Below are 27,782 nucleotides of genomic sequence, written 5' to 3' on the forward strand. Positions count from 1 at the left end.
TAAATCACATATGCAAAAATAAATAAAGTCTTAACATAAAAATAAGACTATTGAACGTTACAGTAACTTAGTGTAATTGGCAGGTTATGCTACATTTACTCTGAGGCAAAGACAGAATCCAGACCACAGATATTGTCAGTGCTCCACTTGTGTGATTGCTTACATCCACATTTTCCAGCTCACAAATAAACAGTGCTCGCCTGGCAGCAGATCTAATGAGCATCAAATGCTTCTTAATGTTCCATACGAATGGCTGCACATTTCAGGCAGCACACGCGGTGCCGTCACATATGTATTGTGCAACTATAAAAATCACTGTCATTATTGTACTGTGAAAAGCGTATTATATGTGAATGCTTCATTATGCATGCCAGCACAGTTCACTCTGAATCATTTTACCGCTCACTGTCACTACTGGCCTGTCTAACCTGTCTGTTTTGAACTTGTTAAACTTTGCTAACCAAAGTAAGAGAGGTATTTTAGAATTAAGTGAGCAAGGTGAAATAATGGTAATATCAGTCTCATATACTGTATCATATTAGAATTTTCTCATGGTTATGTAAAGAAAAAGAGTGGTTGTATTAAAATGTAGTTTTATGCTTAAAGTGAAAGAGTTATTATCATGTTAAAAAATACAGTGGGAGTATGCCTCAGTATGACTCAAAGTATACACACCTAGGTGGGATCTGAACCTCCTCTTTTAAGTCCTCTTTCTTCATCGTGTCCACCTCATAAATGACTGAAACGCAAGCACACACACGAAAAAACTTACATCAATGCTAGTGGCCTAATTTGACACTTTGACTACTACATTCACCACTGGCAACCATAACAAATAATAATCAGCAGTTATTTCTTTGGATTATCATAATATTGTTCAAACCGAAAAATGGAGACGACAAATATATCCATATACAACGACTGGCCTGCTGAAAATTACATTGATATATTTGAGCCTCTTCCTCATCTTCATCTTCGGCGACAACACTGGAGTTAGACTCCGATGCAGACATTTTCGTGTGGAAAAGGTTGTTTCAGGCTAAAGAAAATATGAGCTAAGGTAACAGTGTGATCCTGTCAGCGTCAGTAAAATTGACAGTTATTGCCGTTTCTATGGAGGCAGTTAGAGGAAGTGACAGCTCGTGGCATGAACCCCATGCTATTAGTCAGAAACCGTCTCGCGCTGGGTTGACCAACAGCTAACGTTAGCTTAACCGCTACTATCAAAGACACGGTTGATATATTTTTAACGACTTATAGGAAATGAGTCTCCCTACCTCTAATTTCTCATTCTTTTTTCCTATTTAGGCTATAAAATGTCGTTGCTAGTATGACAGTGAATTCTAGAGACTCGGTAATAATATCGATTTCCGAAAATTGATCGATAACTCAGTCAGAAAAACTGAATCACACTTCATGTGAGTTGATCGCTGAACGCTGCGTATTGCCATAGCAACGACTTCAAGCTTGCGTGACGTTTTTATGCTGCGACGCGCGATTGCCACGTCACCTTTGAGAGACTTGTATGTTTGTTTTGTTGGAGCTGCTTTAGCTGACATTTCTGATGTTTCTTTGATTGCGTTGTATTTAGCTAACACTGACAACTGGCAAAATGCTAACGACGGAGGATTTTACGCAGTTTCCGCGACAGATGTGGGAGAAGGTGCTGTCGAAGGTAAAGAAAGCTGTTGTTTTTATGGATGACAAGTGTGCAGAGGCTCTGCACTGGAGCGGAGGTGCTGCAGTCTTATTGGAGGCTGGGGCCAAAAATATAAAGGAGTTTTCAAGCTTCGAAGCCTGCGGTGCGAATGAACCGAAAGCCGTGTTTGTGGTGAGCACTTTGTTGAAAGGCAGAACAGTCGACATCATTAAAGACATCATATCCCTCAGTCACTTCCAGTATTGTGTTGTCTTCACCACCGTTGCTCACTCCGTGCACCTGCTCGCCAACAATGTCACGCAAGAAATGGAAGGGAACCCTGTCTTTGAGCAATTTGAAGAAAAGCTGTGTGAGTGGATGGGAAACATGAACTACACGGCTGAAGTCATGCACGCTCCAGTGGTCTTCGCCCCTGTGTCACAGCAGCTACTCCTCACACCCATGTTTGCACACCTGTTTCCCCTGCTCGCACCCGATCTGGAGTCTATAAATGCAAAACGACCAGAGAAGAAGAGATTTGGTGGCCTGGTTGACATAGACATGCACTCTCTCCCTGTTGAACTGCAGCTTGAAATCAAATCCATGGCTTCAGCTTTAAATTCACTGTTTGAAGCTACAAGCACAAGGGAAGAGAGTTTTGCTGTGGGTCCCATGAGCCGCATCATAGCAGGGGAACTTTCCAATCACCCTCAAGCCAAAAACCGAAGGAAGACAGCCCCTAATAAAGCATCTATCATTTTTGTGGACCGAACAATGGATCTTACAGGTGAAATCTCCCTCCTTTTTTCTGCAGAACCCTAATCTTATCACAGTTATGACCCTGTCTGCTTTTCTTTATCGTGTTCCTCGCTAAAACTGCAAAAAGAGTGTTGCGTGACCAGCATCGAGTATGAAAATACACTTTGATGTTGATAGATCACAACTGTGATGACATACTGAATAGATAATGGTAATTTTTGATTCTTCATTTCTTCTCAGGAGCTGTTGGTCACCATGGCGACAACCTGGTGGAGAAGATTCTGACGGTGCTCGAGCCCTTACCTGGTCATGTGACAGATGTACAGGTGGACATGCTGGAGCTGACAAGTCTGCAGCGGACCCCTCACTCCAAGACCACCTTGGCCCCCGGCTGTCTCGCACAGACCCAGTGAGTTCCTCTCTGATGATATCTTTGACCATAGTTCATTCACAGCAAAGGTCATTCTCTTGTTCATTGGTATAATGTACACACACACAGGCGTTATTATCACCTACCTGAGTGATTTGTATTGAAATGACTTTTATTAGTAGTCAGTCATCCATCACATCTCTGTTCAGCCACCATTTGAAACAATTTCTAGCTTTAAACTTGACCCATTAAACAGATAAACAAGTGACTATCAAGAAAATATATGTGTACATCATAGATCAATGAAGGAAAACAACACAATATGCTAAGCAAAGTAAAGACCAGAAAATACAGAAAGAAAGAAAAACACATTTTAGTCACTGAGGTACTGGGTTGACAACAAAGGTTAAAGGTTTTTGCTGAATAGAGAAGTCTGCAGTTTTTCTACCCCTGTACATGCTGTACGTGTATCTATATGTGTATCTTTAAAGTTTCACATATTTTGGCCATGTATTGTATCTGGTCGGTCATTGTAATGCTCAAGACCCAATATGACATTTAACAGATGTTCACAAGGCATAATTTAAGGTCATCTTTTTTGCAGTTTTGTGTTTTGCAAGCATAAGCACCATTTGTTTTTCGAGGGGTGGATGCATCATTTCAATATCACATGCACTGATCAGTGATGTTGTTCCCATCAGAAGCATATGGAAAGTGTGATTTTTAACCCTCTACCAGAGCTGGAGTGATTAGTCAATGAATTGTTTAGTCTGCAACTATATTGATAATCATCAATTTTCAAGCAGAAATACCAAATAATTCATGGTTCTCTTACTTCTCATATGTATGTATGTGCTGCTGAATATTATAGTACGTTTAATACGTTTGGGTTTTGGACTATTTGTCACACAAAAAAAGACAGCTGAAGACACCCCTTTGGTTCTTGGAAATTGTGATGGACATTTTTCTCTATTTTCTGATTTGGTCAAATCATTAATTGCGTAACTAATCGGTAGGTTAATCGATAATGAAAGTTATTGTTATTGGACCTAGTGTAATTATTACCCCAGTAATAATTACACTCACAATTTCACATTGTTTTTAAGTGCAGTCATAAATCCTTTTTTAGAGAAAAACTCAGTCCAAGTTTTTGCACACAAAGAACTGTGTTTCCTGTTAGAAGAGCACAAAAAACTGCTCATCAACTGTAGTGTTATAGTGTTAGCTACAGGTAAGTATGTCTGAACTGTGGCTTCCTATGGCTTAAGTGTAGTGGAAACCATTTATGTCACCTCAGAGACTGCAGTCCCTTTCTTACTGGAAAAGCAAATTGTTAGTCTTTAGTTTGCAACTACTTTGCAATTAGATATTACATAAAATGAGTCAAAACAAAAGAATAACAAGTCAGTCCAGTGTTGGAACTTGTTGGCCTAACGTGGTCTTTCTTTGTGTGGTTTGCATGTTCTCCCTGTTTCTGTGTGTGTTCCCTCTGGGTGCTCAAATTTCCTCCCAAATTTCCATGCATGTCAGGTTAACTGGAGATTCTAAATTGCCTCTTGGTGTCAATGTTAGTGTAAGTAGCTGTCTGTGTCTATATGTATTATGCTTAAAATGCCGTCCAGAATGATGAGTTTGGATACAGAGGAGCGTGGTAAATATTTTGTTGCCCACCTCCCAATGGAATATTATTCTACCTGAATGGGTTTAATTCTTTTCCACCAACAAGAAACCAACTTCCAGCCGGATCTGAAATGGAACTGTTTATTGGAACCCATCCCTACACTGACACCACCACAATCTACACTTTTACATACTTTTCCCACCTGGACAAACACACTAAGGCGCAAACATACACACCAGCCTAGAGCCAGCCCACAGTGAGTTGAATGGCACATGACCAGCATTAGGTGCCAGTTGCTCAGTGAAGCTTGCCTCCAGTCTTGGCTGTGCAGATCCACGTGTTCGGCGCCTGCGGTGGGGCTGTTGTACATGGCAGGGATTAGTCCTACATCATGTGTTCCACTCCCGCATTGCCCCTTCATGTGGTTGCAGGAGGAAAAGGCTTTGACTGAGAAGAAGAGTTTTGTGGCTGGAGCTGTCATGCAGTATGTCTGACTGCATTCATGAATGAGCTTACACAAACGCTGAATGCAGCAGGGACCGTTCTGAGCTAAGTGGGAGGCTCTGTTGTAATGGAACCACTCTTAGATCTTTCTAGTCGGGGCTGTTTAGACAGCATGTACTGTAGAAGATAATGCGAGCACAGCAGGGGCAGGTTGCACCAACCCTCAGATGCAGGCCTCAAGTCTGGGGCAAACGTCAACCAGATACATACATACACCCACAAATGCATGTCTCAAGTCAACAGTGAGTTAAGATCCCAGCAGCAATGTTTGAGATCACAGCTCCTGATCTTTGCCGCAGCCAAACACCTTTATCTCACAACATTTATGTGGCCGATTCAGATATTGCATACAAGTTCCAGCAGTCGCTCAGACACAGGCAGGCAGACAATGAAGTGAAGCTGACAGTAATAAGTTACGTGGCGGGGCAGTATCTGTATGGAGTACGTGTCTGATCCGGGCCAGCAGGATCAGCAGGAGCGTTATTGCTGTGCTATCTTAGAGCAGATGGCCCAGTTGAGCCTTATCACAGATGTAGGAGATTGAAGTGCTGCTGAGGCACAGCAAGAAGGAAGCCTAGAGTTCCCATTTTGTTTAACTGCCTTCAAGTGCCAGATCACCATAGGCAGAGTTTATGGCAATTACTGTAATATGTTCAGGACAGGGCTCTGGTAATGCATGTTTTTAGAGGTCTGCTGCTCTTAACCATTAATCTCTCCAAAAGATACAAAAGCACACATTTCTAAAGTGGATTGTTTTCTTTGCATGATGTGAACTGTGCAAAGGGCTAGACCCTAGTGGCTTTTTGTGGTTTGATTGTCTATATAATAAGTTCCCTCCTACTGTATGTTTATACACCTATGATTTTTTGAGCTATTTTTAGCTCAGACCACCATGTGTTTTGATTGGTTTTGTATTGTGGACCAGCTCAAGCCTTTAAATATTAGGTGCAGACCTAATTTGGACCTTTTGTATGATATTTCCTTCAGTAATTCCAGGATATTTTTATAGATTACTGTGTCTTAAACATTCTGTGGGTGGTTGTTGATTCAAGCTCTCCTGGCAAGACCCCACACTTACTTTGCAATTACTGTCGTATTGTCTTTCATAACCTGGTGTGAATTTTCCTTATCCTGCAACCTGACTTTCACTCTGTGGTTCTAGTAGTCATGCCAGGGGGAAAGTATACTGTCTGTGGATGTGTACGTACACACACACACACACACACACACACACACGCTCGCTCCCTTACTTTGTATGTGCTGTTTTTTGTTCGGCCATTCTTGTCCTATGGCAGTCTTTTTCTGTCATAAAATAGTGCCAGGATGCACAGTTTGCTATATATAAAGGGATGTTGAGTGAAAGTGGCAGTGGGAGTGTTGTTTTATGTGCCTGTGTGTGTGTGTATGTGTGTTTGTGGTCAGGTACCTTCCAGTCCAGTCTGTGTAATTTGCTGTGCTTGGCTGCACAGCCCTTGTGATCCTGGGTAGGACACATGAACCCCATTGGCAGAGGGCACCAAGTTTCCCTCAGTCTCAGACTGAACCCTGCACCCCCGTCATCTGGCCGCCGTCGACCTTGATCCTGTGGTGGGAGTGTGCGCATGTGGGCAGAACCGAGTACGGGTGGCCAAGGTGCTCTGGGCCTGCCTCAGGAGCTGCTGAGCTTGAGCCAGCCAGAGTAACCGACCGCACCCTGCCACGAGAAAACATTGCGAGGCTGCCATCTCCTCAAATCTGCCCAGCAGCTCCTCCATGCATACCACCAGGACGGAGGGAAAACACCTATTTCTGTCCCAGCTGGGAAATATGAGCATGGATAAAAAGCCATGCACGCTTATTTGAGCGCAGGCTGTATGGGAAATGTAACACACACAAAAAAAACAGTGATAGTAGAGTGTGGAGAGAATGACAGACAGCTGAGCACAGCTAACCCTGTTTTTACCCACCAAGAATAAAGCAGGGGTATGAAAAGTGGCCACATTCATTATATGGTGGTTCCTTTCAGAGATTGTTTTACTGTTCTCTACTTAGTTACATTTGTAAAGTCTTTAAGGTGATTCATAGGCTAAACAACAACTATACTCCATCGTTGCTTTAGTGTGAGTTTCCATTCAAGCCTGCCTATTGAGTATATTCTGAAGTTTACACGGTGTGTTTGAACAGTGGTATGCAGACTATTGATTCTGGCCAAACATCAGCTTCCTTACATTGTATCTCGATAAAAACTTAATTCTTACAGTAACTGCTTTTCACGTTCCACTCTCACCATAGCTGAGCCTGCAGCTGATGATAAATGTTACTGTGTGGAAAATTAATTTTAGTGCTTCTACCCTAAGTGTATGTGTCACACCACGCAGGAAGCAGAGGTAGTCATGCCAACAGGAAAGTGCTTTTCGTCTCCAGAATAAAACATTGCAGTCATAGCTATGTGCTTGCCATACCCGAGTGAGAACAAATCTGTGCTTGTAGTTTTCTTATTGCATTATAGAGTCATATGCTTCTGTGGAAGAGCAACACAGTCTGGATGCTTTCATCTAATCATTTATCTCACTGAGTTCATAGCTGTCGATTTTGGTCGTTATGTCTATGAGATGCAGGGATTTAACCATATTTTAGGATTCAGTGAGCTGACTTGTCCCCTGGTCCTTTTTGGATGTTGTGTCTCTATTTCCTCCACTGCCTAATTCTGTTTTCTCTCCAGCGTAGAAGGTATCTCATCCTGAAACCCACAGAACATCAATCACTAGATTGCTTTCACCTGAACAGCTTGTACTCCATGTTCCCATCAAGGCTTAGATAACAAAACCTATTCTGTTTTATATGTCGTCTCCTAATCTGTCATTTGATATTGACTACAGAATAATGCACTTTTTATTTGGGAGAGTGTGCGGATGAAAAGCCCCCAAAGGTGGCAGTTTACATCCCCCAACCCCACTTCTTCAAAGAGCCCCTGCTGCTGGCTTTCATTTGAAATTGTTAACTAGCCAAGAGACATGAGGAGAAGAGACTCTCACATCACCCCCACATAGATCTCAATTCACACCTTCTCCCAGAAGAAGAAAGTTTCTGACTTGTCTTGTTCATTTTCATTTTACAAATGCAACCAAGATCAAATTGTTTGGATTTTTACACACAAACCCTGATTCCAAAAAAGTCTGGATGCTGCGTAGACATATATAAACCAGAATATTATAATTTGCTATTCCTTTATAACATATGCTTAATTACAAACGATACAGATACAATATATTAAATGTTTCGCCTCATCAGCTTCATTGATTTTTGTAAATATCTGCTCATTCTGAATTTGATACGTTTCAAACAAGTAGAACGCTCCAAAAACACCTCTTTTGAACATCTCACAGGTAAACAGGTTGATTGGTAACAGGTGATAGTATCATGATTGGGTATGAAAGGAGCATCCTGGAAAGGCTCAGTGGTTCACAGCGAGGATGAAGCGAGTTTCACCACTTTGTGAACATATGATTGAATAAAGGAGATTAATACATGGACTCAGGAACACATCAGAAAACTGTTGTCTGTAAAAACAGTTTGTTTGGAAATGACTGTTTTTATGTACCTTTTACAGTGTCCAACTTTTTTGCATCTGGGTTGTATTTCATTGGATCTCTACCAACTTTTTACAATAAATACACATAATTCTACTCTATAAATGATACATAAATAATTAAGAAAATATCCTACTGTTGTAAATATCGTTTGCGATAATAACAGATTCTTTTCATTCAAAAACCTAAATTGTAATGGCAAATGTTGTACTTTGCTGTTCTTTTTACGTGGAGTCATCATTGAATCAGAACGGCCAATGAGAGCTCCAGTCCGTGTACTTCTGCGTTGGTGTGTTTAATGTTAGTGTGTATCTCCTCTCCTCCCCTCGCTTCCTGCGGAACTCCTCTCCCTCTTTTTCTCTCCATAAATCCGCCGGGTCATTTGTCCCTCTTGCCAGAACACACAGACACTCAAGGCCAGGTCTGGTTCTGGTCCACCTCTCTCTCTCTCTCTCATGTATCATGTACATGGGGATGTTTACAGGAAACCGACAGTGTGTTTTGCCCCATTAGAAACATTCCATAAATTAGCTCACTGAGGAATGGGGCTGACCTTGCGCGATTCTATTAGGCTGGATCTGTTACTGTACATGTAGACCTGTTGGACAGGACACAGATCATCTGAATCATCTGCACTGGGAAATGGATTATAGTCTGCTTTTTTCTGTCTTGTGTGAAGTTTCCACGCTCTCGATCACATTAAAGATAGCTACATGAATATGCACTGGAGAGCGCTGTAGTTTGGGGATGTTGTTGCTAACAAACTCCAAAAAGTCGGCTGTGATCAGTAGTATGAAGTTTCTCAGCTAGACTGAAGTCATAGACTGTCGAACTATTGCGTTAAAGGCAACCAGGTTTGTTGTTTTACATCTTCTCACTTACCTCCAGTGGTGTCTGCCCAGCCATGCACATGGTTTTGATTATATTTGCAGAGATTTAAGATGACTTTGTCAGAGATTTCTACCTCCACTGCAATACAGTTGGCTTCAGTTTCATTTCATTTGTGGTGCTCAGAACATTTGAAAATTACTTAAAAAAAAAAAAAGTCAACAGCAATGTGCCTTTAGAGAAACAATAAAACAGTTCCATAAAATTCTCAGACATCACATTTTTCTTTGTGTTTGTCTTTCTGCACTAGAATTATTTCCCATGAAAGCTTTTGACACCATCTTAAGTGGATTATACAGAGCGATGAGACACTTTCTGGAACGAGGGGTTGCTGCTGAATTTTTTATGTTTTTTGTTTTTTTTCATTGCACCACAAACAAGATTCCTTTCACCTGCATTGTGTTGCACTGGGACGTATATCGTATCTCAAAGAATGGTTTAATGAAAGAATGAAGCTAGAGGTGAGTGAAAATGTGGGGTTTTTATTTAATTTAATTTGGAACTGACCCTTTAAAGATAGTTCATAATTCATATGAGTGTAGTATGACTCACTTCTGAATCATGCCATGAATAGTAAATTTTGTTATACGCTGTCTTTCGTGTGTGTGTGTGTGTGTGTGTGTGTGTGTGTGTGTGTGTGTGTGTGTGTGTGTGTGTGTGTGTGCGTGTGTGTGTGTGTGTGAGTGGGTGTCAAAGTAAAGAAATAAACACTACACGTCCACATGCATGTTCAACCCGGCGATGAGGGCGCCACAGGATGAGGAGGAAAGTCAGACCGGTTAGAGCCATTCTTTTCTGCTGCATCACACACTTCCAGGAATACTATCCCCCTCCCCCCCGCAGTCATTAATGACTCGGACACGGTCAGAGGCATTTCATCACTTTTAATGGGCACATACGTGTTCATTCTTTCACGTACTGCGCACATCTTTCTGTATGTTGCAGTATTTGATGTTTAACTGCCTTTTAATGGTACGGCACTCATTACACATTTAGTGGAATTTAGTTTTGGGCACAAACGCCCACACGCTCCAAACACCCACTCAGCCTGTCCAAGCAGGCCAGAGAGGTGTACGCAAGTCAAGTGCAAGAGTGCCCCCTTCAGTCTGTGTCCGAGCATCCTTTTCAGCAGACAGAGCCACGCTGCACTTAATGCTCTCCGATGGCCAAGCACCACACACACCCAGCCCCCCTCTCACCCCACCACCCCAGTCCATAGTAGAGTAGTTACTCAACAAAGTTCCTGGCTGGTTATGGAGCCTGTCTCACACCCTGCCAGTATAAACCTCACCCCCCCACACACACCTCTCAGCCCTGCTCGAACCCCCGCCCTTCGTCTGACCAAATGGCTCAGGGAAAGCATCGGGGGGAGTGGGCTGGCGGGTGGAGGGGTGGGGTGCGTGCTGGTGTGGGCAAGTAGCCAAATTAGAACCGTATTTCATCCACACTCTGCTGAGGCCCTCCGTCTTCCAAGAACACACACAGATGCAGGGGGGGTTGTGTGCAAACTTATATACAGATGCACCAGTGCACAAACACACACACATGGCTGCTCACATATGGCCTGGTCAAGTCACACTATTGGCATTTCAACCATGGCGAGTATGTGGGACTTCACGGTTTCTGTAATCGTAGCAGTTCTAATACTTCATCATTGCATGGGAGGTGTTTTTCTGATGGATTAGGAGAAGTGTTTTCTAGAAATGACACCACGTCATAGTCTTGACCAACAACTGCAGCGACTAGATATTCATGTGTTAATCTCAATGTAAGCAAAACAAGAGATTGTAAAAGAGTTTATTTATTTATTTATTTATTTATTTATTTTACTGTATCATTTTGTTACATTAGACTCTCGCCCTGGGCTGAGTCGTGTTTGCCGCTCTTTGTGTCTGGTTCTAGTGTGAGGATGGCGGCCGTCCCAGTGTGAGCCCCTCTCCTCCCCATTTCGCCCCAGCCCAAGGTCTGGAACAGATTACATCTGATATTAAACACATGGCAGCAGTTAGAAAGGAGAAAAGGCGAGAGGAGAAAAAAGTTTAAAAAAAGAAAAAAAAAAAAGAAGAAGAAAAACAGAGTGAATTTGTCAACGAGTTCCCTCCTACCTTCCCTCGCTCCGTCCATAGCCGCGTTTCTCTCTTTGTCTCCGTCTTCGGTTTCTGGTCAGTCCTGAGAGGACAGAGAAGATCATGTCAGTCTCGCTGTCAAAGGCACAGACAGAGATGTAGGCTGTTGATGCCCTTTTATCCAGCCAACAAAGTGTCAGTGCCTTTTATCAGGGCAATCTGAGAGGAGACCAAAGGAGACAGAAATATTATGTTCGTCTCTTGAATTCAGGTTTAGGAGCTGTTTTATAAGAAAAAGTGTCACTCTCTGAGAAGCTATTCACGATGAAGCCCCTCAGCGACACTCTCTTGATTCGTTCTTGGAAAGTCTATTTCCACTGCTCGTGGCAGATGGTGATAGTCTTACACACATGTCTTGTCCTCGCTCTCCCATTAGAGATGTGTATCAGTGGGTTTCATAACCTAGCGGATAATGAGACGAGGGACTGAGATGGTATCAAGAGGAGTCTTGGTCTCCAGACTCTGTTGTTTTGCCACTGATGTAAGGACAGCACCCGTCAGTACAGAGAAATGCTGGCATACAGACGTTTAAGGTGGATTGAGAACATTCCCTTCACTAATTTCAGCGTCTTCCTGTGAGGCATCCCATAGGGGAGTCGCCACCCCTCCAACCAGCAGGCTCTCCATCACTGAGACGAGCACTCGATCACGTCCATGTTGTCCTTCTGTGTTGATACTCAGAGCCCTGCATGCTCTGAGCAAACAGCAGGAGCAGCAACAGTCGCTCAGCTTGCTGAAAATCCCTGTGCGTTTTGTTTTGCTTTTTTGTCCTCGTGACTAAATGATCTGTTTGATGTTTTGTCTACCAGGTCACCTGCAGCGCAGTCACTATGGGAGGCCATGCTGACCAGCAAACACAAAGAGGGGGTGATGGAGGTGCGTCGGCAACTCGTGGAAACAGCCAGCAAGGAGAAGCTGCCAATCAAGATGAGCATGGGTAAGAAGCGGGATGCCACAGATGGACCAAAGTACACATCTCGTTTCCCACAAATAAAACACGAATTCACACCAACTACAGAAAGTAAAATTGAATAAACATGAGCATTCACATCAAGTAAAAGCATCACAAGTACAGTCTCATATTCTGAGAGAAACGTGTGTGTGTGTGTGTGTGTGTGAGTGCTGTGTAATGTTCTGTAGCAGAACCATAGCGCCTCCTACCGAGACCCAACTTCTCTGCCTTGCCGTGTATTTGCCCATGTGGCCACAGAGGAAATCTGAACCACATGTTGGCTCTATGACACACACTCACACACACATACACACATGCTTGCTTGCACACACGCTGCTTTTGAAAACTTTTGTTGTTTGTTAATGAAGCAAAAGCGGCTGAAGTGAGGGATGAAAATATGTGTAGGCACGCAAAAATAAAGTCATTACATGCACAGTGTATAGTGCCCTTATGCACGTTCACCTTTACGTTGCCCCCTGATTCAAATAGACAGTGGATGAACTACACTCACAGAAATACACACACACACACACACACACACACACACACACACACAGCACTAATGTGTGTGTTAGCATCTGGCAGAAAGGAGTTGGGGTTTAAAGGGAGGGACAGTGTGGTCCCTCAGCTCCTATAATCTGTGAGGTAAAGAAGGTCTTGTCTCTCGTAACAAGCAGGTTGTAATATGTTGGAGGTCACACACACACACACACATGCACACACACCACACACACTCTGCCAGGCATCTTGCGTACACATGGTGGTTTCCTTTCACACATTTGTGTGAACCAGCACTCCTTCTAATTCTGGAGGGCTGCTGGGTTGTGGATTTACTCAGACAAATGCACCAACAAGTGTTTGAGCTGCAGAAGGAACAAAGCGATAGTGTGAGTAAAAGCAAGAAAGTATGAAGAAGGTGTAGCATTAAAGCTGCTCCCACCTGCTGACTGAGACTGTTGACTTTATGTCTTCCCTGAGCGAGAGAAGAAGAGAAAAGTGGGGCGAGAGGGGGGGCACTGTCAAACTCCTCACACACTGAACCTTTATACCCCACTGGCAGGGGACCAGATTTCACGAAGCCCCCTGAGCTCCCAGCGCACCCCCACACAGTTCCCATCCTGCCCACCAGCACCACCAGCAGCGTTCTCAATCCATCATTCTCTGCTCATATGAGGCCAAGCCAACCCCAGAAACACAAAACGCTGAGCATTAATACCTATCTGCTCTCTCAGTGCCCACTCACTCGCTAGGAGAGTAGAATTTTCCACTCGCACCCCAACGCGTTCTCACTCTGGTAGATTTGTGCAGATCAGTGGAGAAAAGACTGTTTCGGGATCCTGCAGGCCCAGCCAGCATTCTCACATACACACTGACCCAACTTGGCTTCTTTTCATCTCAACAGGATAAGATCATCCAGAGAGAGACAGAGAAAATAATCCACTTCTCAGAGCCTGAGTATGACCCGTCAGGTTTCTCATAGCACAATGGCATGATGAAATTCCCTCGCCGTGTGTGTGTGTGTGTGTGTGTGATATGTTTGTGGTTGTGCAGAATTCAGTGTTTATCTTTGGTGTTTTTGCTCTTAGCAGGGAATTAGTTAGACAGCTTTGGTTTCATCGTCCGTAAACGTGCGTCTCTCTGTTCATCTGTGTGTGTCTATGTGTGTGCGTGCGTGCGTGCATGCATGCATATGTGTGCGTCACCAGCTTCCACAGTTTGTGTGTATATTACGTGCACTGATACCGCGGTGTAAATGAGATGTGTTGATTGGGCCTTTCTTCCTGTGGTGTAGTTTGGGCTCTTAACAGCGGAGAAGAGTGAGACTCAAGCAGACAATTGATTGCATTCATCATTTCGAGCAGTGAGATTTGGGAGAGCGTAATATGACAATAGTCCTCATATTTTACAATACCATCACTCCCTTTTTAGTCTTTATTTAAATGACAGTCGCAGTGCAGTTTGTTAAATGGCAAAAAGACTTTTCATTTCATCTACTAATTGATTGATCCCTTTTGTTAATGGATATAATTCTATAAGTTATTAGGACAAACGAAAAGCATGTCTGGGGGTATAAAAGGCTTTTTCTCCACTTTGTACAAGAAAATTAAATGAAAATATCATAGATCACAATGTCCGGCCGTTTAGTGGAAAACCGCAACATTTACCGTACTAGCAATGAGTCAACCATTAATGACAACTTTGACAAATGTGTCTTAGTTGGATCATGTAATTCATGGAACAAGTTGAAGAGCCTCAGTAACAGTATGCCGCTATAAAAAAAAACACTAAAAAAATGTCATTTGTGAAATTTGTTAAAACTTGGTGTTGTTGATGTGCTATCGTGCTGTTTTAACTTGGGTCACCAGCACCCCTCATATATAAAGGTGATGTATGATTTTTAGCCTTGCTGGCAGTATTGCTCCAGGGACCAGTTTTTCAGTCCACCGCTTTGGTCCAGACTGAAATATTTAAATAGCTATTTGATGGCTGTGAAATTTTGTACACACACTCATGGTCCCCAGAGGATGAATCATATTGACTTTGGTGATCTCATGACTTTTCCTCAAGCGCCACTGTGAGGTTTAAATTTGTGTTGTTTTTTGACTTAAATGTCTCATCAACTATCAGATGGATTGCCCTGGAATGTAGCACACGTATTCATGTTCCCTTCAGGTTGAATTGTAATTATCCCATGACTCTTCATCTAGCGCCATCTTCAGGTCAGATCTGCGTTTTGTCCAATACTTACCCACAAAACTGGTGACATTCACATCACTGTCAGCTGTCCTTTTTCTTTAGTGCTAATTAGCAAATGTTTGCATGCTAAGCTAAGATGGTGAACATTGTAAACTTTGTATCTGCGTAGCATCATCATGCTAGCATAGTCATTTTACGCATGTTAGCTTGCTGACATTAGCATTTAGCTCAGCGTTGCTGTCTTAGAACAGCCTCACAGACCCACTAGCATGGCTAGTATACAACACAAAAACAGCATGAGCACAAGAACACATCTCCAATAAGATCAGATTTTAGTTGTAAAAATAAAAAAACACAAAATGCTTTTTTGAATTGTAAATCACTTGCATGCATTTTTCACTGAAGCTGAGTCACAGATAAAAACTTCTGGTGAATAATGAATAATGTGGCGGTGTGTCTGCCCTGTTGAAGCCTGTCTTGAAAGGGGCCCCAACATGCATCCACAAATAAAAGATCCAGGACTTTCCTCCTCTTGGAGTGCATAAATAAAAATCTCTCAGCCTTCCTGTGTCCCCCATCTATGTAGAATTACTTATGAGGCTGTCCAGCTCCTGAGGCCGGCCACCACTCAGCTCCAAGCTGACATCAGACATCACTTAGCCTCTGAGCAACCCTGTACACCTAGAATGCAAGTCATCTTCCAGCAACAGAACTAAATCATTGCTGGCCCCTGCCCTTTTTCGCATTGTTCAGGACTTTGATCACGGCTGAGCCTCAATTGCCACTTCTGCACATCAGGCTAAAATGGGCCGCAGCTCAGACTGTTTATAGCATGGGGCTGAGAATGTGATTTGTTTTATTGCCGGTCCCGCAATAAATGCACCCACGAGAACATTTGAATGGCCAAAAGGTTCAGGTTTCTTCCGCCATCTTAGTTGATCTCCAAAGAGTGACACAAACTGGAGTCTTGTGTATAGCTGAAAATCTTTGGGCACAAGGCACTGGTCAACAAAACAGGCACGCTGATTGAGTTGACCACAGTTTAAACTGTAAGTTTAGACTCGCTGGTGTCAGATGGTGTGTCTTTCAAGACATTAGAATGAACTGAAAACACATTAGGTCTACGACATATAATCTGCCCAGCAAAAGCAATTTTTAAACAAACACTAAAACTGACATGAAGTCTGCTCAAGGCACAAGTGCACTTCTTCTAACATTGTCTTATTTAATTGAGACTGAAAAGGAGAACCTTTCCAGTGCTGCCATTACTGCAGAAACACCCAGGGTTGAAACCATAGCTCAGCTGACAGATCATCTCCCTGAGATTCATTTTGCATCTGGCAACAAGGTGCTTGACGAATCACAGAGCTGTTTTGAGGGAAGTTTAGTGGCACAGATAAGAGCTAAGGCTCAGCCAGCACTGTTTGATTGTGTAATGGAGAACAGGCTTTTGTGTGGCTTTCTTGTCTAACGTACTTTTCTTTTGTTTTTTTTCCAATGTCTCAGATTTTCTCACTCAGGCTCATATGAGCTACCCGAGCTGTGCAGTCTGAATCTGTTTGGCCCACAGTGCACCATTCTTTGGTCGCCTATTCTCGGGTGAAATTATGCTTGGCCCTTGCTTTGGATGTATTTCCTGGTTCTGTGCTGAATTATGGTTGGCACACCAAGCTCAGCGAACCTTGGTTATACTGCCAGGATTTTATGGCTGGATATGTTCACAATAGAGCTTTTCAGGATTTTGAATATATCTGGACTGAAGATTATTCTTCATAAACCACTTTAATTTCAGCAAGAAACATAATTCCCTTTTGTGGACACTTACTCCATAATGTGCGTACAGTAAATGCCACACAACACACTGACTCTTTCAGCTCAGCTCGGAAAGTATGTGTCCCAACAGGTGGACTTGCAGGAAACTATTTTGCTGTCAGGTTTACTTATCAGCTGCCCTGGAACGACTTTTTTTGCTAATAGCTTCCATGGATGATTCCCTCTAATTTTCTCCCTGAAAATATTTCGCATTCATAGATTTTGACATCAAGTTTAACAAAGTCCAAAAACGCATTGTCTTTATATTTGCTAATTTAAGTGCCATGACTCTATATTACATCTCATGCTGGAGCTTTCTGCTCTATTTTTTTTTATCCCGCCTGTCTGTTTCTCTTCTAGTCATGTGTTTGGCCCCGCTAAAGAAAACATTGGCCATGTAGTCCAACAGGAAATACTCCCACATCTGGTGCTGGTTCAAAACATCAACATGAAGAAGTAGGCTTTATGGGGAGTTAATGTGTGCCCCCTCTCTATCCCTGCCCCTGACACAGCCCCTCGTACCCCCAGGCCACCCTGCACACCCCCCTTCTAGCCCTTACACCCTTTATGTCGCTCTTCCTGTGTTTCTGTGAATCTTCGCAGGAGGGGCAGGGGGGAGGCAGAGGGTCCTAAGCAGTGTGAGGAGTCTAGTCTCTCTGCTGCCTCTATAAATGTTCAGAGAAAACGTCTGATTTACACCTATTAGTCACACACAAGACGGGCTCAGAGGAGCTCTTATCAGTGTTCCCACACCTCTGCTATATGTAGACACTCTGAAGCACACGCACACCTACAGTGATGTTTAGTCTGAACATATCACTGAAAACTCAGTGCGCATATATAAAGAATATTGCTTCCTGACTGGCACATCCACGCACACTTACACACTTCTCGCTTTCTCCCAGCCTGTGGAGTTTTTGCTCATTAAGATAATATTGTGGTCTGTTTTGGTATCAGTCATTCCCCTCTGCCCTAAGCTGAGTGTATGATAGTTATTAAAAAGGCTGTTATGCTTGGAAAAGGTTGTCTATTTATTCAGTTTCCACGCTCCGCTCTTCCCATCAGGAGGAATAACTGTGTGTGTGTGTGTGTGTGTGCCCCTCGCAGCCTTGTACATTTTTATTTGTTTGTAACAGCTGGCACACATAAGACCATTACGCCAGCAGTCAGAGTACAGTTGTGGATTACATATACTGTACGATGCACTTTGACCAATATTAACTGATGAATTTGTGATGGTTCCAAACATCCCCCCAGATAATAGCATTATATTTTTCCCTCCTCTCAGGCCGCGTGACCCCCGAGCAGCTGTGCTCCTACATGCAGCTGTTCCGGAGCAGTTGGGGGGCGCTAGAGAGTCACTGCGGGGTGCTCCAGCTGGGCCTGGCCACGTCCCAGACGCTCCGCCACCCCAGCCTGCCCCGCTGGGATGCCTGCCTGGCCTTCGAGAGGCTGCTGCTGCAGGTCCGTACTCATCTTACAGAAGCCTATTATCCATATGCATGACAGGCGATGAAAAGCGAAAAGTCTCCTTTCAAAATGAGACATCCACCGCTTCAAAAAATTCTGATTCCAGCTGTGACAGAGAGACTAACAGAAACTTTTTGAGTCTTCTAACAACAAAACAGTATTTCATATGCAAGCAATTCTCAAGGAATGTGGGTCAAATAACTTAAACAATGAACACACGTTTTAAAGTTAACCCAAACAGTGTTGCATTGACAGTTAAGCAAAAAGACAGCACATTCACTGGCAATTTGTAATTAACTTTGTAACCATGCTTTCACATCTTTCCCTTCGGGTAAATATTTTATTACCGATGCTCAGCAGGTAAGTGGGTGCTTGTGGTTCGCTAAATGCTGGCCAGAATGTTGTGTTAAACTGACAGAGACAGGAAAAAACGCAGATTCCTCCCCTCCATGAACAAGGTCAGTTGTGTTTGTAGGGAAAACATTCAGATCCAGTAAACACTGCAAAAAACGCCAGATTTCCATCGTGTTGTTTAGAGGCTTTTTAGTTCAGAGGAGGAAGAGGTCTAGTTTACGGGGGCGGACAGAGGCGGATGTACACGTGTGTTTGACTGTGGAAAGGTCAGAGGGCAAGTTTGACAGAGAGACAGAGGGGAGAGTGTAAGAATAAATCAAAAGCTGGACCAGCCAGTCATCACTTGTTCACCTTTTGCTCTTTAGGAGTGATCAACTGATATTTTAGGATATTTCTCACCAAGCTGTATGGCGCCATACTCTCCACCATGAGCTTACTAATATGAAAGCCGGGTCCTCCTCCTCCTTTCTTACCTTGCTATTTTCATTGAGTCTCTTTATATTCCTCGAGCTGTAAAGCAAGCAGTAGGACAGCAGAGTATTTAGGAACTTATTAAACTAAATCACGGAAAAATAAAACAAGCTCGCAGCGGTGCCCCATGCCAAATTGGAATTTGAAAACAACCTCATAAACCTTGGTCCTCAGCTGGGGCCATCGTTGCATTATTAAATAAAGGAAGAAGACTTTAGGGCTTATAGTTCCAGTATCCATTTGCTTCATGACTCCACTTTGATCCACTCCCCCATGGTTGTCTGCTATACCTGGATAGTTCAAAGTACAGCTTTCTCACTGCTGTTATTTTAGTTTCAGCCTCGTAACTGCCAGGCTTTTAGGTGTGTCCACAGGTGGCACTGGGTCTCATTAAACTGATGATGACTATGTTAATAACAGGCTGTTGTTCAGCGTCAGGATAGAGTATATAGAACTGGGCCCAGGTTCAAAATTGACATTCTTCAAGAATCAAATCTCACAATCAAGCCTTGAGCATGATGTGAGAGCTGGTGTTTGCAATCAAAACGGGCCTGAGTTTTATTGAGGTATTAAGGGAAATGAGTTGTGTGTCCTCTGTGCCCCCTCTGTTTATTTACTTTCCATGTGAGGTTTTTGCTTTGGCTCAATGTGGACAGAGGGAAGTTAATTACATTACAAAATGGCGGGATGAAATGCCTTTCAGCTCTGCCTGGCGGTCGGGCCGTGTTTGCTCTGCCTGAGTGTGTGAGGGCTGCTGTGGGTACGACTGGGCAGCAGAGCTGGACCCTCCATCGCTGCTGGACAGTGTGAGTTCATTCAGGCCAACTCCTCCGTGGTGCACTGGGGCCTTAGAGTGGCCAGTAGCCCGCACTGAGGCAAAGGGCCGTTGAGTTCAGGGCCTAGCCTAGTTCATGCCTTTCCCAACAGTCACACACACACACTTTGACTGTATAAAATACTGTGTAATAGCTACTTTGTGACCTGGAACACTATTCCTGAGCAACAGCGTAGTGTTTTGCTCATGAGGTAATGCTGCTTTTCAGAATGAAACTGTGCTGCAGATTTTTCTTTTTCCTTCCCTTTTCTTGTCTTTACTTGAAAGGCGATATACCCATGAGCGTCGTGCAGCCGGGAGGTTAATAAGATTGGCGCACAGATGTGGTTATGCAGGATGACATATTAGTTGGACTTTGATAAAAAACGTGGTTAGTGTGATAATTGCTGTTGATGCTGCCTTTTACGGAGGCTGCTGGATTTATTACCTCCCCAATATAGTTCTTATATTTGTGTGAGATGGCCAGATATCTTCTTGGCTGGCACTGCCACCCTGCCTGCACCTATACCCTCCTCCCCCGCTGCCCCGGGCCCTGGCTGTCTGGCATGCAACTGGGTTTCGGTCTGAATGGCTCAGATTGAGCAGGCTTGGTCCAGCTCCAGCCCGCAGTTACAGAATGTGTATGCTAGACGTGTTCAGCGCTGGACAGGGGTGGTGCAGCCAAGGCAAAATTCAACAGACTCACTCTTTCACCACTTCCCAGAACATCACAAGCACACTACCTTCCCATCAACAGCCCAGCCAGAGTCTCTACCTCACCAAACTAAACATGTACACTACTACTGTACGTCCCTCCCAGAGAGAGCTGACTCGGGACAAGTTGCAGCCACATTTTTGTGCAATGACAGACTTTTTAAGGCCGGTATTGTCTTTGAGCGTGTCGTGCGGCCTGCTGTCGATTGGCCTGTCACATCCCTGAACATGCTCGTGATGACAGCAGTGCAGTAGAGAGGAGCTGACCTCTCTCACCCCGGCCTGTTGCTTTACTCTGCTGGGATTACCAGGGCATGCCTCTGCAAACATTCAAGCTCCGAGTTATTACTGGTCACAGCGCTGCTCGGACAGAAAGCTGCACGAGGCTGTATGTCCCGCTCTCCCATGAGTCACTCAAGCTGCCTGCCTGGTCCTTATCGCTGTCTCTGCTGTATGTTTGTGTTATAGTCTGAAATACCATGTATGTTAAAATCGAGCTATGATCCCAAACCCCTTGACATTAATTAACAGAAGCGGAAAAACACTGCATATAGAATGGAAATTGGTCATTTGCCCTCATTATTTAAATTATTTAAAGATAAATATCCAAATGAGTTATTCTGAAAATGTCAGCATCTATGGAATGTGAAAAAATAATATTAGCAGGACAACCAATTAGTAAGCCTCGCGGGTCCACTTGTTTCTTGCTAGCCGAGATGTGACATCACATCTGAGACAGCCTGTTTGATTAGGCCCCAGTCTGTTGTCACAGGTCTCAGTTCTGGGTGTCAGTATTGAAGCCAGACCACTACTAGATTTTTGAGTACAATACTAATATCAATGTTTGGGAATTTAAGAAAATCTGTTAAGAATATATCGGCCAATAGTATTTTTTATTACACTGGAGACAATAGAACTGCAAGTTCAGGGGAAATCACATGTAATGGTCCTCTCTTTAACTGCGACTGCTCCCTGATTGGTGGAACATCATGCTGCTATTGCTGTTGATGTTCTCGTTGTATCTCTGTGTTTGGGTGTTCTTAAATTGGGCACATTTTGGTTCAGGTCTAATAATCCTCGGATCATTTCAGGTGGGGTCTGACTGTCTTTTGGAAAGAATAATATATGCACCTCAGGTTTGAGTAGGTTTTTCATGGGTCCATTTCAGATTAAGTCTAGAATTCTGGCCTGTGAGGACCTTCTCCACTTTCATCTTCAAATAATTATACAAGAAACTCTGCAGACCTCCCTGCATGCTGCCGTGTCATATATAATTTTTGCAGATGAATTATAAGACTTTCTTTCAGACTGTTGTTTTGCTCTGTAGCTGTGTGTGTCCATGTCTGCTGTGAGCGTATAGCCAGGTTGGAGCCTGGTGACCCCCCTCCAGTATAGTGTCACTGCGTGCATGACCCTTCACCTCTATCCCTTGACCCCTCCTGGACGTATACTAACCTGTAGATACTTAAACCTTCATGTCTGTAGTATGTCAGTAGCCCGACTATAGAACCTGTGTCATTTTCCTGTTATGTAAAGCCGTAAGAAGGCTCGCCAATCCCCAGAATACTTAACATGCTGTTATATATGCAGCATCTGGATTGTATCATTTCTTATGGCGACAGAAGGAAAAATGTTGATATTGGTCCCAAGCAACTTTCATCTTATCTGAGCTGCATGCCGCAGACAGGGGGCTTTAAGCTTGTAATTGGCCTTTCCCCAGGGTATGGAGCCTGTCCCCACATCCCAGACATTCCCCTTATTCTCCATCTCTGCTGTGTCCCTGCTGCCCCCACAGGAGGGGGGGGGGGGGGGGGGGTGTTTTGTGCTTTGCTGGAGATTGTAACAAAGGGGTGTGAATGACTCCAGGGCACTGCCCTGAGATGTCCAGCACTGACCTTCTCCAGTTCCCCACTGTTTAACAGCCCCACATCTGGACTGACCCGGACTGACCGTCTCCCCATCCATCCACTTTGAGTACCACATTCTCCCTCATCCAGCCCCCTGCATCCTCTCTGCAGCCCCCTCAACCCTGGAGCGACACAGATCCGCTCACAGAATGAGCCACAGGAGGTTCATGATCAACTCCTGACTGTCTCTTCACTGCAAAGACTCAGCTCTCAAAAACAAGAAAAAGCACAATAAAATTGGGAAATATAATGCTTAACAAAAGATTTTTAAAGCAAGTAAAATTTCTAGTCTCATCTTAAAGGGCGTGCAACAGGACTGAAAACAAGCACATTTGTGTGGATAGAAAGAAAGTCTGACTTTGTCAAAGCAGTTTTTTTACTTGTCAGTGTTCATCAAAAGCTTTATAATTCTGGAAGTTCTTCTTCTGAATAGAACCAGTAATAAAATCTCAGTAATAAGTATCTTATTGTGAAAATATAAGGACAAAAAAGCTTGAAACATGAGAAGGACTGCCTCATAAGAAGATATATGTTCTGTGACAAAAAACAAGCACATATTGCCTTGATTTAAGATATTTCATCTGTCTTAGATTTCGCTTTTTGCAGTGTTGACAAAGTCTCTCTGGCTCTCTCACCTTCTGCTCATCCCTTTCTCTCCAAACCACGCTTCATCCTGTTAAATATGTCATGTTTACCCTGTATCTCTGTTATGTGTTCTCCAAACATCACTGTAACATACGCACACATACAGCATGAGCTTCTGTGCTCTGAAGTCCGCTGTATTTTGTCGCATAACAAGCCTTCTGAAACTGGAATAAAGTCGGGTTTATCAGAAGATTGAGTTATTTACCTATCTCTTCCTTCCTGTGTTTAGTTGGAGAGGATTACAGCGAGAGAGAAGATCAGTGATGGAGTTCGCTCTCAGGAAAACCCAGGAATAGTCCCCATCTTAAGCCCCCCCACCCCAACCCTCTCTCAGCGCTGGTACCCTGAGACGGCTGTGTTTACATTGTTCTGCACAGCTCAGGCCTAATGTACTATCTGTTTAATAGGCAGAAAGAGGCCTGTTTATAGAGAGGGACCTTTTTAACAGAGGTGATGGGCTGGTAGGCCAGAGGGCAAGACCGGCTCATCTCACTTCCTGTTATCATTACCTCTCTTCCCTCAGACAGATAGGTGCTTGGCTCGCTCCACTTTCTGCATTACTTATCCCCCAGTGGTCTCGCCATGCTGCTGGCTATGATTATGCTCAATCTGTTGAAGAACACAAGAAGCCTCAATCAAGTTGCCTCATATCAAACCTCAGTGGCTCCACGTCTCAGCTCAATCGTAATTTGCATGTGCTGCATTTTAAGTGTTCTACTAAGCATCTTTTTACTAAATCTATATCTCAGCCCACTGAACTGAAACTTTATAGAAATTGCTTTGCTGTTAATAACTATGGAATTATAGAGCTACAGCTCTCTGAATGTTAAAACTGAGGGCGTCAGATGGGCTCATAAGGGTTTAGTACGCTAAACATTTTGTCTTTTACTTGAAGGAACCTTTTTCTTTTGGCATTGTTCTGTATCGAGTTGCATTCGCTGCATGTGTGCATCTGCGGATATTTTTTGTACTGGTCTCTATTGTTTACTGCGGCTGTTTAACTGTGGAGTGAAAACCCTTCATGTCAGATGGATTTTTCATGTGGCCTGGAGTTTTTTTTCCCCGCGAATGTGTGTTTTTGAGGGTTCTGCAAGATTTAAACTGAATGTTTTTCACAGCCTCGGCAAAAGGTTTTTCTCACACTTGCTCAGACCGAACTTGCAGAATGAAATGGTTGATCTTTCCTGGAGATCGTCCATGCTGCTTTCTCCACTTAGGGCCTCTTTTGGTTATTCAGAACTCTGTTGTACTGAGCTGCATTGTCATCTTGCAGTGTTTGGGTGAGGTGGTCTGGGGAACGTGATCAGAGGGGGCTCGTGGAGCTCCAACTAACACTCTCCATCCCTGGTGAATCAGGTCAGTGTGGTCTGCTGACTTGGACTCTTGGCGTCAGACTTCATTTGAGCATGCTCCAACAAGACACCACAGACTGGGGAAAATCCCACAATGCCCAGCATTCACCCTCGGATTTTTAATAAGGAAGGCCGTAGAAAAAGCTGACCATTCGGGAAGATGCCGGGGGTTGCAAGAGACTCAACAATGACCCAGTGTCCCAGACGGAGCTGGCCAACGAACCACTTCATACCTTTATGTTCCTTTGACTGGCACATGACCCCTTCCTTCATGTTAACATATCACGACACACTGTTGACGTTCCATTTTTTCCATGATGAACTGCATCTGGAACTGTAGCCAGATGTGCTTGCAAGTGTGTGTGTGTGTGTGTGTGTGTGTGTGACCGTGTGTGCATGCATGCATTCATGCATGTGCATCCTTTAATGTGCTTATTCTGGTAACAGTGTCTCAGCTTCCTGTTGTCACAAACAGCCTCTCTGTTCCCTGTAGAAAAGCCCCACCTCAGGACAGATTAACTATCAGGTCATTTGTCACTACCTGCTGAGCACAGGCCAGGGAAGGTCACGGCCCACAGGACATGTGTCTTTGTGTCTGTATGTCTGATCTGAAATGGAGACAGAGAAACATTCCAGGACCTTTCAGTGTCTTCTTTAGATAGTGATTGACCCCTTTGAGCCAGATTACAGATTTTTAGCCAGGCTGAAGATGTCATTGTGATTGATCAGTTAAGGGTGAAGAGCGTATGAGTGGGCAGTAACAAATGAGATGCTCTACCGTTAGCCCTCGCAGGATTAGCATGTTTTTAGCCCTGCAGATGATGGATGATGATGAATGCTCTTCCTTGTGAGCCAGTGGACAGTAATCTCTCAGAACTTGCTTGGCCGGTTTCCTGCTGGCCCACATGTTTTGGGACACCACAGATTAGTACTGCCCCCTACTGTCAAGGATGAGCCAAGACTTGCATTCTGAACACAGAGATGAATGGAGTAATGTGGGGGGTAGTAGCACTGTCCCCCTTAGGTGGTGGAGCAAAGGTAGGACAATGACTCCTCTTTGCCATTGCGTGTAATTGTACCCATCTGAAGGCCCAGTCCACACCTCCTTCTCCTCTCTACCCCCACCCCTCTGTTCACTCATGCCCACCCTGCAGACCACCTTGTCGCCCCAGGGATTCACCCAGTCACCCAAAGGGAACGAGGCTGACCGATCACAATGGTAGCTAAGCAGTCAGGGTCAAACCAGGTCAATCAGAGACAGACTCTTGCCACCTTCGCTCTGTCATTAATTACCCATAGTTCCCTGGGGCGCTGCTCCACATGTAACCACATAGCTCAACAGGCTGGATTCAAGTGATTTGAGTGTATGATCAGGTGGCGCACTGCATTTGTTTCATATGTGTATCTATGACAGGGTCAGTGCGGTCTTAATTACCAGTTAAGTGAGCACACCACTTCTGACGGTGTTTGGAAACCGGTGTGTCAAATCGATATGTCATGTTAGCAGTAATACCTCAAATCTCTCCTACGACATATGGGGTGCTACAGAGACCTCTGACTCTGAAGGCTTTATTTGATTAAATGTTTGAAAAGCTTACAGCAGAGCAGTCGAAGATATGTCCAGCAGCATCTCAGCATTTGATTTGAGCAGCCAGGGCGAACAGACCCCAGTCCGCTTTAACTTTAAACGTCTCAATGTTTATAGGTCATGACAACATTAGCTGCATCTGCTGTGGAGCTCAGCTTTCAACTTCAGCTGGTATTTGCATTTGTTAGGAGCTTTGTGGATGAAAACGCACACAGCTTCCCTTTTTTTTATGTTTGGCAAGATTGCCTTTTGTTGTTCTTGGAATCAGCTTGTATGAGCTAGAAATGAAACTCATCTGTTGAGGGATTTTTGCAGAACGGACCACTCCACTCCCCTCAGAACATGATTGACAACAGTGCGCAGAGAATAGGGAGATGCCCCCCAGGCTCTCTGCTGGGGTCTGGAGGCAGTTAAGTATCCTTCTTTATTTTCTGTCTTGGTTTGCATCTTTCTCCTTGTAACTTGTGTCTGACGCTCTCCTCCCCCAACCCTTTTTACTCTTTCATTATTAATATGATTAGTTTTGTGTTGATTTGTAGAAATGTGCCTCATTTTGTCTGTGTGGTCGTTATTTGGGGCAGAGGGGTGTATCTGTTAGAGCAGTGCAAAGGACTGTGTCCACATGCTAAAACATCCTGAGACTGAAACCAGAGCGAGCGATGTGAACATGTACGCATCAACAAAATATTTGTAAATGGATTTGTTAGAAATGCCTCAGAACAGCTGCCAAAATACTGGATATGTTTAGTGCAATTATGACAAATAGAGACCGATTGCCCACATGCTCGCTGGATACAGCACACAGAAAGATGTATTTCCAATGAGGTACACATGACATAGATACGTAGAATGTGTTGAAGTAACTCAAACATGTGGACTAACGTACAACAGTGGATTTCAATCGGCCTGCAGAGATTTGTTGAAAAGTTTCCACCGCGCCTGTCATGGTGTATACCGGCTGAAGCCAAAACTAAGCCGTTCCAGCCTTCCACGCTACATTTTACCCAATAGGAAAACTTGGTTTGCAAACATGTGAGGGAAAACCTCACTAATTCCTGTGTTTTCCCGCTCTAGCTTTCATCTAGAGTGAACTCACATGCCCCACTTTTCTTCTTCTATTGTTCTTGAAGTACTTGGAGACACATGTGGGGCTGTTTGTCCCGCTGTTGTTTTCATGGAAATGGGAAAAGGAATGAAAGTAACCCAAAATGAGCACCGACGCTGAACCGCTAATTATGAGTGGGAGGAGGGATGGAGGGGCTGGAGGAGGGGGAGGGGGAGACTGGTTCGTCATACGCCCGCCATGTGCCCCCCTCGCCCCCTCCTCCCAATCTCCTGCTCCTTAGCTCTCCATCTCCTCCACCCGACTGCTTTTTTCCTTCTGTTCTGAGTTATTTAAGATGCTGTGTGTTCCCTCTTTCATGTTTGCAGTCGTGATGTGTTCTGTGTTCTGAGCGCTGTGTGTCTAAACAGCTGAGATATCTGCTCTTCCCCTCTCATAACTCCAGGCGTGGGGGGGCGCTAATTACG

The 27,782-nt window shown here is 44.0% G+C and overlaps 1 protein-coding gene across 2 annotated transcripts in view; it reads left to right on the forward strand.

Annotated features, from left to right (window-relative positions):
- The first annotated feature begins 1,524 nt into the window (after nucleotides 1–1,524).
- scfd2 (sec1 family domain containing 2) overlaps nucleotides 1,525–27,782 on the forward strand; it is an 87,698-nt gene continuing 61,440 nt past the window's right edge. For both annotated transcript variants that reach the window (XM_041936172.1, XM_041936173.1), the window contains exons 1-4: nucleotides 1,525–2,426; nucleotides 2,639–2,807; nucleotides 12,286–12,413; nucleotides 18,226–18,401. In XM_041936172.1, coding sequence (XP_041792106.1) covers nucleotides 1,613–2,426; nucleotides 2,639–2,807; nucleotides 12,286–12,413; nucleotides 18,226–18,401 — 1,287 coding nt within the window. In that variant the 5' untranslated portion in view covers nucleotides 1,525–1,612. The remainder of the gene's footprint in view (nucleotides 2,427–2,638; nucleotides 2,808–12,285; nucleotides 12,414–18,225; nucleotides 18,402–27,782) is intronic.

Source organism: Chelmon rostratus, chromosome 4 (assembly GCF_017976325.1).
Source record: "Chelmon rostratus isolate fCheRos1 chromosome 4, fCheRos1.pri, whole genome shotgun sequence".
Taxonomy (NCBI): Eukaryota; Metazoa; Chordata; class Actinopteri; order Chaetodontiformes; family Chaetodontidae; genus Chelmon; species Chelmon rostratus.